The 17,044-nt window shown below is 40.6% G+C and overlaps 1 protein-coding gene across 2 annotated transcripts in view; it reads right to left on the bottom strand.

Annotated features, from left to right (window-relative positions):
• The window catches only part of myo1ea (myosin IEa), a 117,480-nt gene that overhangs the window by 15,337 nt on the left and 85,099 nt on the right, over positions 1-17,044 (bottom strand). For both annotated transcript variants that reach the window (XM_060911924.1, XM_060911925.1), the window contains exons 20-22: positions 7,404-7,518; positions 6,245-6,414; positions 5,499-5,644 (exon numbers count right to left, since the gene is read on the bottom strand). In XM_060911924.1, the coding sequence (XP_060767907.1) occupies positions 5,499-5,644; positions 6,245-6,414; positions 7,404-7,518 (431 nt within the window). The remainder of the gene's footprint in view (positions 1-5,498; positions 5,645-6,244; positions 6,415-7,403; positions 7,519-17,044) is intronic.

Raw genomic sequence — 17,044 nt, 5'->3', positions numbered from 1 at the left:
GATGTCTCGCACAGGTCTCAACGAATCTCGTTTACGGCCATTGCTTTGACATATGGACTGATATATTACATAGCATATTTCAAACACTCATAACTTGCTATAGCAGTGACAAAATAGCTCTCAAAAATGCATTCCGATATTTAATAAAATGAGATAAATAGAATTTTGATAATAAAAAATTTGCCTTCAGTTCTTCTTTAATTGTGCGACAGCAATGACATAAATAACGGTGCGGCGAAGTAGTGTCTGCAAGTGTTTTTTCATTTTACCAATGAGCTCACTATATAGTCCTTTAAACAGAATTCCCTAGCTAGTGAGTAGGGAGTAGTGAATGAGTGAGTGATTTCGGACAGAGGGAAGAGCTTCAGTTAATGTTCACATCAAACATCTGAATGGAGCAAAAAAATGTGATGTCACTGAATATTTTGTGAGAAATTCCTGATTTTCTGGGATCTTCACACACAACTATCTTGAGCTGTGACACACAGTGGTGTACATCGGGGGGGGCCCACAACATCCAGTGAGCAGCTGTTCTGCAGGTGGAAAGGCCGTGTTGATGAGATGTCAGAAGACACGGGACCATGAGCGGGACCGTCATGAACTGAGTGAACTGGCATCCGTTTCTCGCCTTGGGGACTCAAAAAGATAACCATTTACTCCGGAATATCCTTGATAATCATCTGCCCCTTCATCAGACATATAAGAATCCCAATCACTATCAGAATTCTCTTCAAAACGTGATTCCACATCCAGACTGGTCTAACCACTGCTGCGCACAGGAACGAAATTGATACCTGAATTGTTACACGTGTGATATCACACACCCCTTCGGGGTCCTCCGATTCAGTCTCGGCAGATTCCGTGAAAATCAGCTGATCTTATTGATTTTCTATCAATTTATGGCCTTTTGGATCAGCTATGGTTTGAAAACACATGGTCAATCAACATAATGATTGTTGCTTTGTACGAGGAAAAGTGTGCTTTAGGGGCATTACATTCCCTTTAAGTTACAGTTTTGATGACATTGTTAGTAAACCTAAATTTCGTCCTATATAGTGTGTATCATGATAAAATCAACCACGTATTGTGATGTAACATTTTTTTTTTGCCATATTGCTTACCTGTACATAGAACTATGGTTAACTACCGTAAAATACCAAATAATAGCCCGGGCGATTATTTGTCTCAATCACGTAAGAGACCCGGCGCGTATTAGAGACTAGGCGGCTATTTGGAACAGGCGATTAATTCCTTCTTCACAAATACCTTCCCCAAAATCTACCTCAAAACGGGGAAAAAATCATTCTCAGATAGGCCTACTTTTAATCAGTATAACTTACAGTTTGTTTAGAGTTAGATTACAGATAGCACGGTGCCGACTTCGGGGAATTTTGAAGACGCAGAATGCATCTTCGCATGGCACAGTCGGGGTGGATAAAGGATAAATCACACACCTTTTCCTGTTAATGACTAGTTAAGCGCATGCTTTACAAAATAATCAAGAAACCACACCATTGTCTGTGCGCAGCACTGTGATTTAATTACTCTGCAAAGTTATGGTCACTTGCTATCACCCTCACCCATGCAGCCTCCACCCTTTGCGCTTCGCGATGTCTGTCAATCTGAAATTGCATGGAGGGCGCGACGTTGAAGCAACATAATTAGGGTGCGAAGTGTCAAACCAAAGGGTTTTTTCTTATGCTGAAAAATAAGTGACCTGCAGTGGCTACATACTGTCATCTTGCATCACGTTTCTCTCCAAGACGTCTCCCTATTTGGCCGATATGAGCCTATTCCCCGAGTGAGTTGGTACGGTGGCTCGACCCCGTAGAAAACTTAAAGTTCGGATGAAAGTTAGTTGAATAGGTTACTGACTTGTAGGCCTACATGTTGCCTGCCTGACGCGTGCTTCTGCCCAACTTGCACGACAGATTACTTGTTGAAAAGGCCCCTTGGATTAGATTGGCCGCGAGCAGACTGAAATGCATGTTAGAACGCTCTCACCTTTTTTGTAAAGCGTCTTCCAGATCCGAATGGGTAAGGGCAAGTGAAATGGTATAAGGTCTTTAATAAAACTCAGTGTGTGCTTTGACGCATGCATTCGGCAATTTAGGTCGTTTAACAGAAGCAGCAGTCCAACCTTGGAAACCCGCAGTCCTCAATGTCACCACACACGCTGGCTTTCGTTGGGTATACCCAAAGGGGTGGCTAAGACATCTGTCAAAAGTTACGGAGTTGCATTCCTCAAGAAATATTACGGTAGACCAAGATTATAACATTGAAATGGCATGTTTATTATCACGTAACAAAATGTTGTAAACAGTATTATAGAAATAATTTCATTCATTCATTCATTCATTCATTCATTCATTCATATTGTTTCGGTAGAAAACTATGCAATGCAAAATCGTTTAAACACCAGAAAACCAGAAAAGTGCTGGGCCTCAAGATTCTAGATAGAACGTTCGGACGCTTTTTTTTTTTTTTAGACCCCGGCGAGTATTCAGAACCGGCCTTTATTTGTCACAACACACGCGTACACCCGGCCGTTAAAGGGAACTCGGCGGTTAATTGGAACTCGGCTATTATTTGGTATTTTACGGTATGCTACAATTCCAGCTCTGGTTTAAGTGAGAAAAATACATTCATTCAACTCAATCTCAGTTCCCTTATTGTTCCTTTTCCATATAACTGTCCACACCACGCATCCAAACCTTTCCAAATACTTTCCATATGATGGTCCGTACAGATAAACTAGCCAACGTGTTGCAGATGTTCTCAGTTCAGCCTCCAAACGACTCAATACGACAGCACACAAAACAGCAGGCGATTTAAGGCCAAACAGAGATACCATGACGGAGGCGCATGCAGTGATCGCCTGTTTCACCCTAATAAACTTAAGTCTTTTCTAATGAGCTTTTTACAAGGGCTGTTCTCCTTTCCAAGGAGCAGCTGGATTGCATTACCCACAACCCCCCACTCATATTGCATCTCCCAGACCCCCTAATAGAGGACCATTTAGACACTTTATAGCACTGCATTGAATACGCAACACAGTGTTTAACCTGTGGTGTGACTTTACGACTTTAATCCAGCGTCCTTGGGGAAAGGTGCGTAACACATGACTTCAAGCTGATAAGAATTACACACGCTGACAGCATTTGAGAAAGCTGTTCTTTTTATACAGCTGTCAGTGCGAATTCACGCTAAACCAATGTACATGTGGTTTTTATGTCCAAAGTCTGCAGGTGGCTTTCAAAGGGAAGCTCTGAATGTGTCACAGATGTCTCCAGTTCCTCAGATGTGATAGTTTAGTGTATACGTTTATGCGAGGGCTATACAGTTCGGTCTTACTGCCTTTGAAGTCCCCACACTGGGTTTGAGCAGATGGAGACCTGAGTAATAAGTAATGCAGCTACGTGTACAGGAAATCACAAGTTCTGATCCGAGTATGGAGGTACTGAGGTCAATGTTGGTGCGGTAATATATATTTAACAATTATTCCACGAAATCGAATCGTACATGAGCTGATAGCTGACGAGGCATGCAGCACCGAGTTGGCTATAAGCCATGTATGACGAGATTGAGTGGAATAATTGTTTTATTCTATCCACATCCACTGGATTTTGAGAAACCAAGAGTTTTTATTTTTTGCAAATTTGATAAATAAAAACTTGATACAAAATGTCTGATAAAATCATTTCCATTTAGAATGTAAACAAACCGGCGAAATGACAGTCGCAATTTGTGCAAAATGCTAGCCTGGCAAGCCAGACTAAATATGAATATTTAGTCTGGCCTCGCTCGTAGACATTTCCGAAGGGTGGGGGTGGAACAACCCACTGTCTTTCAAACTGTCTCTGTGCGTATAGGCCAACGCTCTGACCAATCAGCGCAACAGTGACTGTGACGTAGTCAGAGCGACAGAAAGCAGTGGGGGAGGCCTTGAAATAAATAATTTTTCAAAATGCGTATTAATTAATAAACAGGTTCTAGATATTAAGAAGTTTGGAGATAATGACCACAAGTTTGGAGTCTGTACCACATACTTAACATACACTTATTTTTTTCAAGTGTTTTTCAAGGGTTTGCTTAAACTGTTTTTGAGAGTTTTTATTTAGTGGTGTTTGGTGAAATAATTTCCCTTAAATTTAAAATAACGGGAAAATAAGAAACAATCAAAAAGTAATGTTTCAAAGCTGTTTATTAATTCTTCGTACTGCACAAACTAGCCCCATCCTTTTGGCTACGAGCGGAGCCAGCTGGTATATCAGACTTTTGCCATAGCCGGTCGGCAAAACAGCGAAAACGTCCTTCTTGAAAAGGAATGAGCGGAGAGCCTCTTCCTGCTCATGTTTCAACGAAAACTCCAAGTCTAATTCTTCTAAAACTGATTCCAAAGCGGAGTCAAACGCGCGCTGTTCACTAGCCGTAGCCATCTTTCCTGCTGCGCTTTCTCCAGCGTCGTGCAGCTTTGTCGTCACTCCTGCAAAAGCCCGCCCAAACAAAAACCTTGCGTTGTGATCGGCGGGCACGATTTGATGCCCGGGGTGTTTTGTTGATATGGTGCGAGGCTAGACCCACTCGCAGGCAAAAATATTTTTGGCCGCTAGGCGGTTGGGTCTAGTTTACTAGGCTAGCAAAATGCTATAATAATAATTCTTTGGAAAAAAAAAAAAAAAAGATATGTTCTTACCATGAAATTCTTTCATTTCATATTATTTCGCTGCTTTTTTTTTTTTTGAGATTTTGTTTTTGAGTTTTTATTTCGTCCTCGGTTGGTTCAGCAACACGTTCCACCATTTTCTTCTTTAGGGTTTTTTGGCGATTGGCAAACCAACTTAAAGGACTTAGACTTAGACAAAACTTTATTTATCCCCGAAGGGCAATTAGAAGGGCAAAGAACAGTACATTAAAAGAGCAAGAAAATAAAATCACAAAAAGAATATAATCACAAAAATGGGTGGGCAAAAAAACCCCCAGCATATTATGTACAATATACAATGGCAGGCCTGTTGCCAGTAACAAAGTAAAAAAAAAAAATTTTTTTAAAAAAAGGTGCATTACCGCCACTGTCTGGAACAGGAGACATTGGGGGGGGGAGACGCACACAACTATATTCTTTTAGCTATTTCTGTTTCTTTTAAGTACTTGATAAAGTAATATATCTGACTTGATGTGCTCTGCCATTTTGTTTTTCTCTACTTACAGTATATGAGCTGATATCCTAGTAGTAGAGTAGCCAGTCAGAGCACGCAACTGTTCATATTCAATAAATGTGAATAAAATAACATGTATTACAAGGGATCAGGTGTGACTTTTCTCTTCCTGTGGCATTTTATCTGCTCTTTACTTCTGATTAGTATTCAAGGTTTGTTGATGCACTCTCCAAATATTGACTCAGTGGTGTTTAATGATTAACTAGTTCACCTGCAATCTCTCTCTCTCGCGCTCCCTCTCTCTCACACACACACACACACGGTTTCTTCATGTCTTACCTAAGAGAAACAGCCATGATTTTGTCCACGTCGATTTTACGCTTGAGAACCTCTTTTATCTGGCCTTTCTCAGGACCTTGCTTCACCTTCTCTCTCCCAATCAGATACAAACACTTAGGTGTGAGGATTAGATCTCGCTTAATATTCTGCAAAAAGAAGGAAAAAAAAGTTTAAGGTCCATGATAATTTAAAAAAAAAAAGTGAGTGTAGCTAGTTTCAGTCCCAGCTGAAATCTGACTTGATGTCAAACTGATTCAAGTTACAAAACAGGATTTCTGGATATACTACTATGACTCGGTTTATATTTTTCTCCCCTGTTTTGGTGTGTGTTGCTGTCTGACATGAGAAATTTTCAACAAGACCAACAAAATGAAAACCAGCATGAAGGGGCAGGTCATGGGCAGAGACTTCTGCCTGTGATTGGACATTGAGCTTCTAGAGAACAAAATCCATGACAAATTCTCCATGTTTTAGTTCACTCCCTGGCTAATCTCACATTTACATCCTGACTGTAACAATCAATTTGTTCACGTGAGCATCTCTGACGCTAAAAACAAACTGGATTTGGTTATTTGTAACATGTAATACAGAAACGCTGTTTTAAAAAAAACAAAAACATTTTGTTAAGAAATAAATAAGTTGTGTCATCCTGTGTGAGATAAAGGAAGACACTAAACCCGAGTCCTGAATCATCTTTGGTAATCCAGATCTTGAGTTTTTCAATACTGGTATATTCAATATTGCACCTTAAAGCGTCTGTCATATTTAGTGACTTTGTCTGCAAAGTCAATCTTCTCCCTCTTGGCCAGGAACTGCCTGAGCTCGGGCTGGTCGTCCATGCCGATGTAATCTCCCACAAAGTTCCTGTTTATGCTGTGCCTCCTTCTCTCCTTCTTGTTCAGCAGGTGGTCAGAAGCTGGGGATAAAAATACATAAACCCTTTAGATCAGCAAAATTATCCTTGATGATTATGATGATGATGATGATGATGTGTGAGGGGTGTTACTGCTGCATTATCTATATATGGATTTATTCTATCCACATTCACGGGATATGAGCAATCACGTGCTCTGATTGGCTACTCTACTACAAGGCTATCAGCGCATATACCGGGAGTAGAGGAAAAACAAAATGGCAGCGTGTGTTGCTGAACCAACCGAGGATGAAATAAAAACTCTACTTGAAAACAAAACCCAAAAAACCCCCCAAAATATGAAATAAAAAGTATCTGATGGTAAGAGCGTATGTCTTTTTTTCAAGAATTAATATCATTGCATTTTTCACAAATTGCTACTGTTATTCCTCCGGTTTGTTTACATTCTAAGCGGAAATTATTTTGTTGGATGTTCTGTATAAAGTTTTTATTTATCGAATTTGCAAAAAATAAAAATACTCTGTTTCTCAAAATCCACTGAACGTGGAGAGAATAAAACAGTTATTCCACTCAATCTCGTCGTACGTGGCTGATAGTTGACTCGGTGCTACGTGCCTCGTCGGCTATCAGCTCAAGTACGACTCGATTTCGTGGAATAACTTAAATGTACGAGTGGTTCACGTCAAGCTCTTTTTGTTGAAAAGGTGACCGATGGATTATTTCATTGCGTCAACCCAGAGTCAGTGTGTTCTTAGCCAAGATGATTATGCTAAATTGGAATTTCTAATCATATTCTAATGCAAGTTATGCTTACTGTTGCGGTTTCGTTTAGCCTGTACAACAAATGAGGAAAAGAAAAATCTGTCTTCAACTCTCTAACAAAGGAAACCCACTGAAACCTAAATTCATACACAGATATTGGTCATATAAGCTAGCGATGGCTTTCATTTCCTTCTTTTGTTCTCTGTGTGTTCCCCAGTCACTGAATACGAATGTGACTCCACAGGGATCGGTTACCCAGTGATGCTCACCTTCCTCTCTCATCTGCACATATTTCTTGCGGGCGACATACTGGCGCCAGGCACGTTGGATAGCCCTGGCATAGCCGTCAAACTTGCGCTCCCTCGTCTCCTCCAGGAGGAAGAGCTGTGGAGAAACAGCAATGCCATTAGCTTAACCATCTGTGCATACTTGCAGGTAACGCCACACCTAGAAACTACAGCCAATGGAATTACAGCTGTGCCAAACCCAATGCCAGCCTGACCCTCTCCGTCACACCCTGTAAGAGCTCTGACTACGTCAAGAATACAACAAACATACAAAGCAGCAATGCTCTTGGCTGACATTAGTAGTCAGGAAAAAAAAAGAAAGAAAAACACAGGATGGTTATAATTTTACTCTGCAGCACATCATTTGCTCTTGTAAATTATATTTAGCATTTAAACTTAAGATAATTGTCTGGCAAAGAATAATATTTACACTAAAATTCCCCAAGTGTCAGTATGACTTAACAGCTAGTTACAGTTTAAGGCATATATTTACTGAAAAGGTTCGGGGTGAGACTTTAGGCCTGCTGGGATTGGATTAGTTTCAGATGTAGAGGTTGAGTTATGTCATGATTACTGGTTTATCTCTGAGATTTTAATCCTGTCTGAATGCGTCATGTCAATAAGTTTTTTGGAAAGGTTACGCCATACTGTATTTTACCTTCTACAAAAATAAACTGACCGGTGGAAATAACCCCAGCTAATACTGTATGTATTGTGTCTGAAATGACATGTTGGTAAAGATTATATTACATCCTGTAGGAAAAGAGGTTTTGAGCATTTGCCTTCAGTATAAAGAAGGAAGTGCTCGTTTCTGTTGTCTCCCACAGAAAACAACCTGAAACCAAGTAGTGGTCGAGTATAAGATGAGAAACAATAAATTATTGACATTACTTAAAAGGACCTGTCAGAGAAGCAGTGTTTTAGGTAGGTTTTTCAATTCCTAGTACAGACAGAGTCTGCACAAATATTCTGGTCATGTGACCTGCTCGACATGTGAAGCTACAAGCCCTACAACAAGCCCTTCCAATAGAAATCAAAACAATCCTGTGTTCCAGCCAGTTTATTTTACCAGGACACCGTGCCCTGCCCTCCAGAACGTACACCCTGCCCTCAACTACCAGCACCACGCCGAAATGTATATGCGCCTTACTCAGAATTTTCCAGAATTTCAAAGCGCCTGAAACATACGTTCCGCCACAGAAAGATACTGTGCCCTAACGAGTACTAAAGAATGTTGCTGACTTCCAGTGGAAGTAATGCATGCTGACCAATCACAGCACACTATTAGTGCAGGGTCATAGTCATGTTCCGTCGACCGTTTTGTTTTATCACAATAACAAGAGTTATCAGAAGATGACATATCCCCCCGGCCCCCACATGAAACCCCACTCCAAATTTTCCTAAAATGAATTGGTTGTCATGGAAATACTTAAAAAAATAAACAGCACAGAAATCCCAAAATGTCAAAAGGCACAATTCCTCTAGTCACTTAATATAACTGTCAGGTTTCGTGAAAACATTCCTAATAGTTTTTGAGCTGTGCTCCAGAAACTAAAATGTTTACAGACAGACGGACAGACAGAGCGATAGCTATATCCCCCCAGCATTATATGCCAGGGAGGATAACAAGGCAGTGAAGCAAGGTAAACGCAAGTGTAAAAAGAAGCGATACCTACAAACGCACGAAAGAGAAAAGAAATGGTTACAGCAGCAAGAGGCTCACAGAACCTAGCATCTCTGTTTGCCAGAACGCAAGTAGATCTAGAAATTGAGAACTAAACAAATTCAATCAAAAGTTAGGAACAATAGACCGAGACTCTAGATATTGATCTATAGAAAATCTAGTCACTAACCTTAATGTTAACATTAAGGTGTTAGACTAGATCAGGGGTGGGCAATTATTTTTTCCATGGGGCCACATGAGAAACAGAAAATTTTGTGAAGGGCTGGACCAAAAGGCTGAACTAAATTCTGCATAATATTAATTGTATTTCTTTATCTAAAGCAGTAAATAACATTGTTTTTACAAGCTGCTAAGACTGGTAAGAGTATGGAAAAAACGAGGTTGCCTTACAAAAAATGTCATTTATTCAATCAAATTTCCCAAAACAATGGTTAACAAAATGTCAACGTTTGTACCTTTTTTTTCCAGTCACGTTTACCCCAAAACACAATAAAGACATCACAATATTGTCTTTCTACTCCAAATATCAAGCAAGATACATCAGATTATAATAATGATGCCCACATTTGTAGTCTAATCACCTCATTTGGTGTTTTTCAGTTTTTTATTTGTTCAGTGAGAGAAATCTCATCTCTGTTGGTCTTTAACGAGTGCGTCAGAGTCAGGTTGAATGTCTGAGGTGGAGATGCGAAGCACAGCTGACCGATGATCATCAGTCGATTCGGTGTAGGAATCAGATCTACAGATCGGCTCGGGCTCCGGCGCCTGCTGGTGACGTCACACTATGTGATTGGCTGGACCGTTTGAAGGATGACGTGCAAGTTTGTGGCTGGTCTGGACAAATTACGGAAGTAGTTATCGCGGGATTAGGTTTCGTGGGATTTCATGTCATGTTCATGTCGCGCGCATTGCGTTTTTGTTGAACACAACTTCAAAATAAAAGCAATGCACATTCAGTCCATGCATGAGGTAAAATTAGAAAATACGTTTATTTTGTAATTTCTAATTAACCTTACGCGGGCCGGTCAGAATGAACCAAAGGACCGGATGCGGCCCGCGGGCCGTAAAATGCCCAGGTCTGGACTAGATCTAATCTAACATTAAATATCCCAGACTAATAGTAATTCTCGATCAACACTATTAGTATTAACTAACATTACACCTAGTCAAGGCTAACTGCAATTGGACTGCAACCATTTAATTTTTTATTTTATTTTAAACCGGCTTAACTGTCAAGTCTGCAGTTAATATTATAATACAGCTAGAAATCTAAATATTAGATCTTTACAGTTAGGTTGCTGTCCATCAATAGGCCTAACATTACTGGTTTATATTTGACCCATGATCTCATTTTAGGTGATTATCATTTAAAGATCCATATTCTCTAATATTTTTGTGGTAATATTAATTAAAACTAACAATCCCGACGCACCATGTTATCGATGATTTGTAAAAAATACAAATGTATGATCAAAGCTAAATTTATGACATCAACACTAACAAGTCAGCACTAATGACTCCTTTATCATCTTTCAAACATTTCCTTTAAATTAGTTTATCATATTTAACATTTTTTACACAACTCGACTGATGATTTGAATGTCACCTGCCCCAGAGGAAAGGGCCTGCTCACAAACTGCACAAATAAAGACTGACCACAGGAGCAGCCTGAGACAGTCTACACTGCAGAAGGTGTTGCAAATTAAACTGAACGCTAATGATAACTCGCTGGAAAAGTTGCTACCCAAAGTGGCAGATGACTTGCTCTCTCCAAGAACAGGAGACTGCTTAAAACGATAAACAAATACAACCCCGATTCCAAAAAAGTTGGGACAAAGTACAAATTGTAAATAAAAACGGAATGCAATAATTTACAAATCTCAAAAACTGATATTGTATTCACAATAGAACATAGACAACATATCAAATGTCGAAAGTGAGACATTTTGAAATTTCATGCCAAATATTGGCGCATTTGAAATTTCATGACAGCAACACATCTCAAAAAAGTTGGGACAGGGGCAATAAGAGGCTGGAAAAGTTAAAGGTACAAAAAAGGAACAGCTGGAGGACCAAATTGCAACTCATTAGGTCAATTGGCAATAGGTCATTAACATGACTGGGAATAAAAAGAGCATCTTGGAGTGGCAGCGGCTCTCAGAAGTAAAGATGGGAAGAGGATCACCAATCCCCCTAATTCTGCACCGACAAATAGTGGAGCAATATCAGAAAGGAGTTCGACAGTGTAAAATTGCAAAGAGTTTGAACATATCATCATCTACAGTGCATTATATCATCAAAAGATTCAGAGAATCTGGAAGAATCTCTGTGCGTAAGGGTCAAGGCCGGAAAACCATACTGGGTGCCCGTGATCTTCGGTCCCTTAGACGGCACTGCATCACATACAGGCATGCTTCTGTATTGGAAATCACAAAATGGGCTCAGGAATATTTCCAGAGAACATTATCTGTGAACACAATTCACCATGCCATCTGCCGTTGCCAGCTAAAACTCTATAGTTCAAAGAAGAAGCCGTATCTAAACATGATCCAGAAGCGCAGACGACTTCTCTGGGCCAAGGCTCATTTAAAATGGACTGTGGCAAAGTGGAAAACTGTTCTGTGGTCAGACGAATCAAAATTTGAAGTTCTTTATGGAAATCAGGGACGCCGTGTCATTCGGACTAAAGAGGAGAAGGACGACCCAAGTTGTTATCAGCGGTCAGGTCAGAAGCCTGCATCTCTGATGGTATGGGGTTGCATTAGTGCGTGTGGCATGGGCAGCTTACACATCTGGAAAGACACCATCAATGCTGAAAGGTATATCCAGGTTCTAGAGCAACATATGCTCCCATCCAGACGACGTCTCTTTCAGGGAAGACCTTGCATTTTCCAACATGACAATGCCAAACCACATACTGCATCAATTACAGCATCATGGCTGCGTAGAAGAAGGGTCCGGGTACTGAACTGGCCAGCCTGCAGTCCAGATCTTTCACCCATAGAAAACATTTGGCGCATCATAAAATGGAAGATACGACAAAAAAGACCTAAGACAGTTGAGCAACTAGAATCCTACATTAGACAAGAATGGGTTAACATTCCTGTCCCTAAACTTGAGCAACTTGTCTCCTCAGTCCCCAGACATTTACAGACTGTTGTAAAGAGAAAAGGGGATGTCTCACAGTGGTAAACATGGCCTTGTCCCAACTTTTTTGAGATGTGTTATTGTCATGAAATTTAAAATTGCCTAATTTTTCTCTTTAAATGATACATTTTCTCAGTTTAAACATTTGATATGTCATCTATGTTCTATTCTGAATAAAATATGGAATTTTGAAACTTCAACATCATTGCATTCCGTTTTTATTTACAATTTGTACTTTGTCCCAACTTTTTTGGAATCGGGGTTGTATTAATTAAGAGACCCTTCATATCTTAAAGTAATGATGGATGTCATTTCTCTTTACTTAACTGAGCGGTTCTTGACATAATACGGATTACTACAGTTGTGGAATAGGGCTATTTACTATATTTTTGTTATTTACTATTTGATCTCAAACACATTAAGTATCTGTCCATAAGACCACTTTAAGCTGTACACTCCACAGAGTGGGGCTTTATGGAAGAGTGGCCAGAAAAAAGTAATCGCTTAAGAAAACACGTTTGGAGTTTGCCCAACAGCATGTGGCAGACTCCCCAAAAACACATCAAAGAAGATTCTCTGGTACAATGAGACTAAAATTGATCTTTTTGGCCATCATGGGAAACGCCATGTTTGGTGCAAACCCAACACCCTGAGAACGCCATTCCTACAGTGAAGCATGGTGGTGGCAGCATCATGCTGTGGGGATATTTTTTATCTGCAGGGACAGGAAAGCTGGTCAGGACTGAAGGAAAGATGGATGGCACTAAATACAGGGCAAGTCTGGAGGAAAACCTGTTTGAGTCGGCCAGAGGTTTGAGACTGGGATGAAGGTTCACGTTCCAGCAGGGCAATGACCCTAAACATACTGTTGAAGCTACACTGGAGTGGTTTAAAGGGAAACATTTAAAAGGTCTTGGAATGGCCTAGTCAAAGCCCAGACCTCAATCCAATTGAGAATCTGTGGCATAACTTGAAGATTGCTGCACACCAACACAACCCATCTAACTTGAAGGAGTTGGAGCAGTTTTGCCTTGAGGAATGGGCAAAAATCCCAGTGGCTAGATGTGCTAAGCTAATAGAGACATACCCCAGGAGACTTGCAGCTGTAATTGCAGCAAAAAGTGGCTCTACAAAGTATTGACTTTTGGAGGTGGGGTGGGGTGTGTGAATACCTATGCACACTCCAGATTTCTGTTTTTTCATCTTAATTATTGCTTGTTTCACAATAAAAAAACAACAATTTTCACCTTTAAAGTGGTAGGCATGTTGTGTAAATCAAATGGTGCTAACATCCCAACAATCCATTTTAATTCCAGCTTGTAATGTGACAAAACAGGACAAACACAAAGGGGGATGAATACTTTTAAAGACACTGTAAATATGGAAATCATATCCTATTCAAACAGTACTTTTCATTCCTTGCTAGTTATGTTACACCACAAAGAAATAAACACTGAACGCCAAACATTTCTGACTCACTACACTCGGGTTAAAGGGAAAATATGTAAATGTGATGTTAAGCCAATCCATTTCTTTAACTCCAGTCTTTGGGAAGCCTCTACCCTGCACGCTTAAAAGTTTTACTTCTGAGACACCAGATCCAACACACCAGCAGCTCATTAGGAATGAATTGGGCCAGGAAGAAAGTACCCGTTGAGAACCACTGCTTAATCCTAAGGAAGATTTTAAGGGCACTCTGAACCTTTTTAGATAAAACCACAAGTCCACTACAGAGATGATAATAAAACAAACCTTTGGAAAGGTCACTCCATGCAGGAGCTTTATTAGTGAGCCGAGGAAAGGCTTCACTTTTAAAAGAGCTCCAGGTGTCTCGTCTGGCATTTACTCTCAACACAAAGACCTGCGATCTATGTGAAAAGCTCACGAATACATTTCACTAATGATCAGTCCACCTTTCCCTGAAATTATGGGTGGAGTAGTGCTCCGTTTTGTTCTCTGTGTGTCCTCAGACAACTCCAGACTAAACACACTGTGCTCTTTTTTTTTTTATCACCTCAGCTTGGACTACGCACACATGGACTGAACTGCGAGCAAGCAGGAGATCCGTCATGGCAGGCACAAAATACAAATATTTCTTTTCCGCAAAAAATTCAGAAGGGTTTTTATCCTGTGCTATTACAGTCTGAGTGTCTGACAGCTCAGACACAAACACAGCACAAAAGTGTCATCCATCAGCACTCCGAGGGATCACAGAGTTCATTCTGGCGCGCGCGCGTGCACACACACACACCTGGGTGAAATTTTACCAGCTGACAAATTCACCGCTAGTCGTGAACTAATTAGTCCGTGTCAGCCCTTATCTGAGAGGGAGTTTTGTTTTTAGATCCTGAGTGGTTAAGACAAGGACTCTCCCACTTAATATTTCAGTTGTGTGAGAATTCGTTACACACACACACACGCGCGCGCACTTTTCTTTCTATGAACTCCTTGTGACTTTTTGTATTAGTTGACTACTGACATTTAAACACACACATGTACTGTGAACGTACGTACATAAGGAGGACATGCACCATGCGTGCACCTTTAGATAATCCCCTGCATTGAGGATCATTAACAAGGCCTGATTCAGAGCGCGTGCGAGAATGTGTATGTGTGAACAAGTGTGTGCAAATGTCAACAGTGACCTCACAGGCAGAGCTTTCATACAGAACATGCTGAGAACAGAAACCCTGGTTGTGTCCGAACTCTACAGATACACACTTGTGTGGACTTTCTTCAGTGATGTTGACTCAATACTGCTGATGTAGGACTCACTTCCTGCTCTGCAAATCTCTGCTTTTCCACATGCAGCTAGACGTACACTAGGTTTTCTGATTACATCGGAACTCTGGATGGCCTTTCTGTTTCTTCGTGTGCAGCAGTAAAAGACCTCGTGTGATCATTGACTTTTTGAAACTCATATTGATAACATATGTAATGGTAGCTTTCTTTCATCTCAGAAATATTGCTAAGATAAGAAATATAATGCCACTACATGCTGCAGAAAAACTAGTTCATGCTTTCGTTACCTCTAGGTTGGATTATTGTAATGCCTTACTGTCTGGATGTTCCAGTAAGTGCATAAACAAGCTCCAGTTAGTTCAAAATGCAGCAGCAAGTGTCCTGACTACAACTAGAAGATGTGACCACATCACCCCTGTCTTATCCACACTGCATTGGCTCTCAATCAAATTTCACATTGATTATAAAATACTACTATTGACCTATAAAGCACCGAATGGTCTCGCGCCACAGTACCTGAGCGAACTTCTGGTCCTTTATGACCCGCTACATCTACTTAGATTAAAAGGTGCAGGCTATCTGTTGGTACCTCTATAGTGAAGGCTACATCAGGGGGCAGAGCCTTTTCTTACAAAGCCCCACAGTTATGGAACAGCCTTCCAAGTAGTGTTCGGGACTCAGACACAGTCTCAGCGTTTAAGTCTAGACTGAAAACATCTCTGTTTAGTCAAGCCTTTTGTTAATAGTTTTTTATTAGGTAAGGGAGTAAACCTGGAGGGTCCTCAGGCATAGAGTGTTTTGGTAAACTGGGATGTATGGATGCTGTCAGTCCCCCACTCTCACTCACGTTTGTTGATGGTGTAGTTGCTGGCCACTTTATGTCCTAGGGCTCCGTCATGTCTGTGTGACCTAGTTATGCGGTCATAGTCAAAACGGATTAATGATCCAAAAGTGGAGTCTGGTCCATTAACACAAGAACTTATTGCCATGTTTGTGTACAGCATTCAAACAAGTTATTAAAACCAAGAAGTACACTCAGAAAAGTGGATAGAGAAACCGCTCAATGGGATTAGATCCTTACACGCTAACAAAGAAGGATTTTTTCCTACGAGTTGGAAAATTATCCATCTCTTGAGTTCCCCGACATCTCAAACTACCTGGTGCTGCAGACATCGTTCTACACGGACACACAAATGGTAGAGCATGGAGGAGTACAACTTTTTATGTGGCTGGGTTAAAGATCTGGGGATCAGGACACTACAAGATAGACGGAGGTAGACGGATCTAAGCACAGGAAGAGTGTTTATTAGCAGGCGGGATATTTAAGTCGAGTCAAGTTTATTTTTATAGCGCTTTTAACAATAGACATTGTTGCAAAGCAGCTTTACAGAGAATTAAAAACTTTAAACATGACCTAATTTTATCCTGGATTTATCTCTAGTTTATCCCTGATGAGCAAGCCTGTGGTGATGGTGGCAAGGAAAAACTCCCTCAGACAACATGAGGAAGAAACCTCGAGAGGAACCATACTCAAAAGGGAACCCATCCTCATTTGAGTGAAGACCAATAGCGTGATTATAAATAACTCACTTCTATAACAGTGTCCTACAGAGTCATAAAGTACAACTGTGAAACCAGAAAATTCATTACAGTTTTAGCATGAAGTCTGTTTTGCTGAAGTTATAAACTGTTCACTGATGGAAACTTGAGTGCAAAACTGTTCATGATAACTGCAGTCCTAAAGTTAGCAAGTCGACTGTAGTCCTCAGACATAAATGCATTACTGTAAGAATCCAGAGCTACTTTCCAAGTGTTTTTTTAACAAAAGCAAAACAGAAAGCAGAGTATTTAAACAGCGTTATAAACATGACTAGAAACAAACATGACAGTGATAATGCTTCGCAAAGCCTCTGTGAAAACAACTTCCGTATCTGTGCGTGCTGATTGCACTCAAATCAGCGTCAGGTGTTTCCCATAATGACTGGGTCCCAAGTGTGCGCACAACGCGCTCCGTGAGCACGCACGGCCACTCGAGCTGCGCCAGACTCAA

The sequence above is a fragment of the Neoarius graeffei genome, chromosome 27, assembly GCF_027579695.1.
Source record: "Neoarius graeffei isolate fNeoGra1 chromosome 27, fNeoGra1.pri, whole genome shotgun sequence".
Taxonomy (NCBI): Eukaryota; Metazoa; Chordata; class Actinopteri; order Siluriformes; family Ariidae; genus Neoarius; species Neoarius graeffei.
This window is presented reverse-complemented; position numbering and strand designations above follow the sequence as displayed.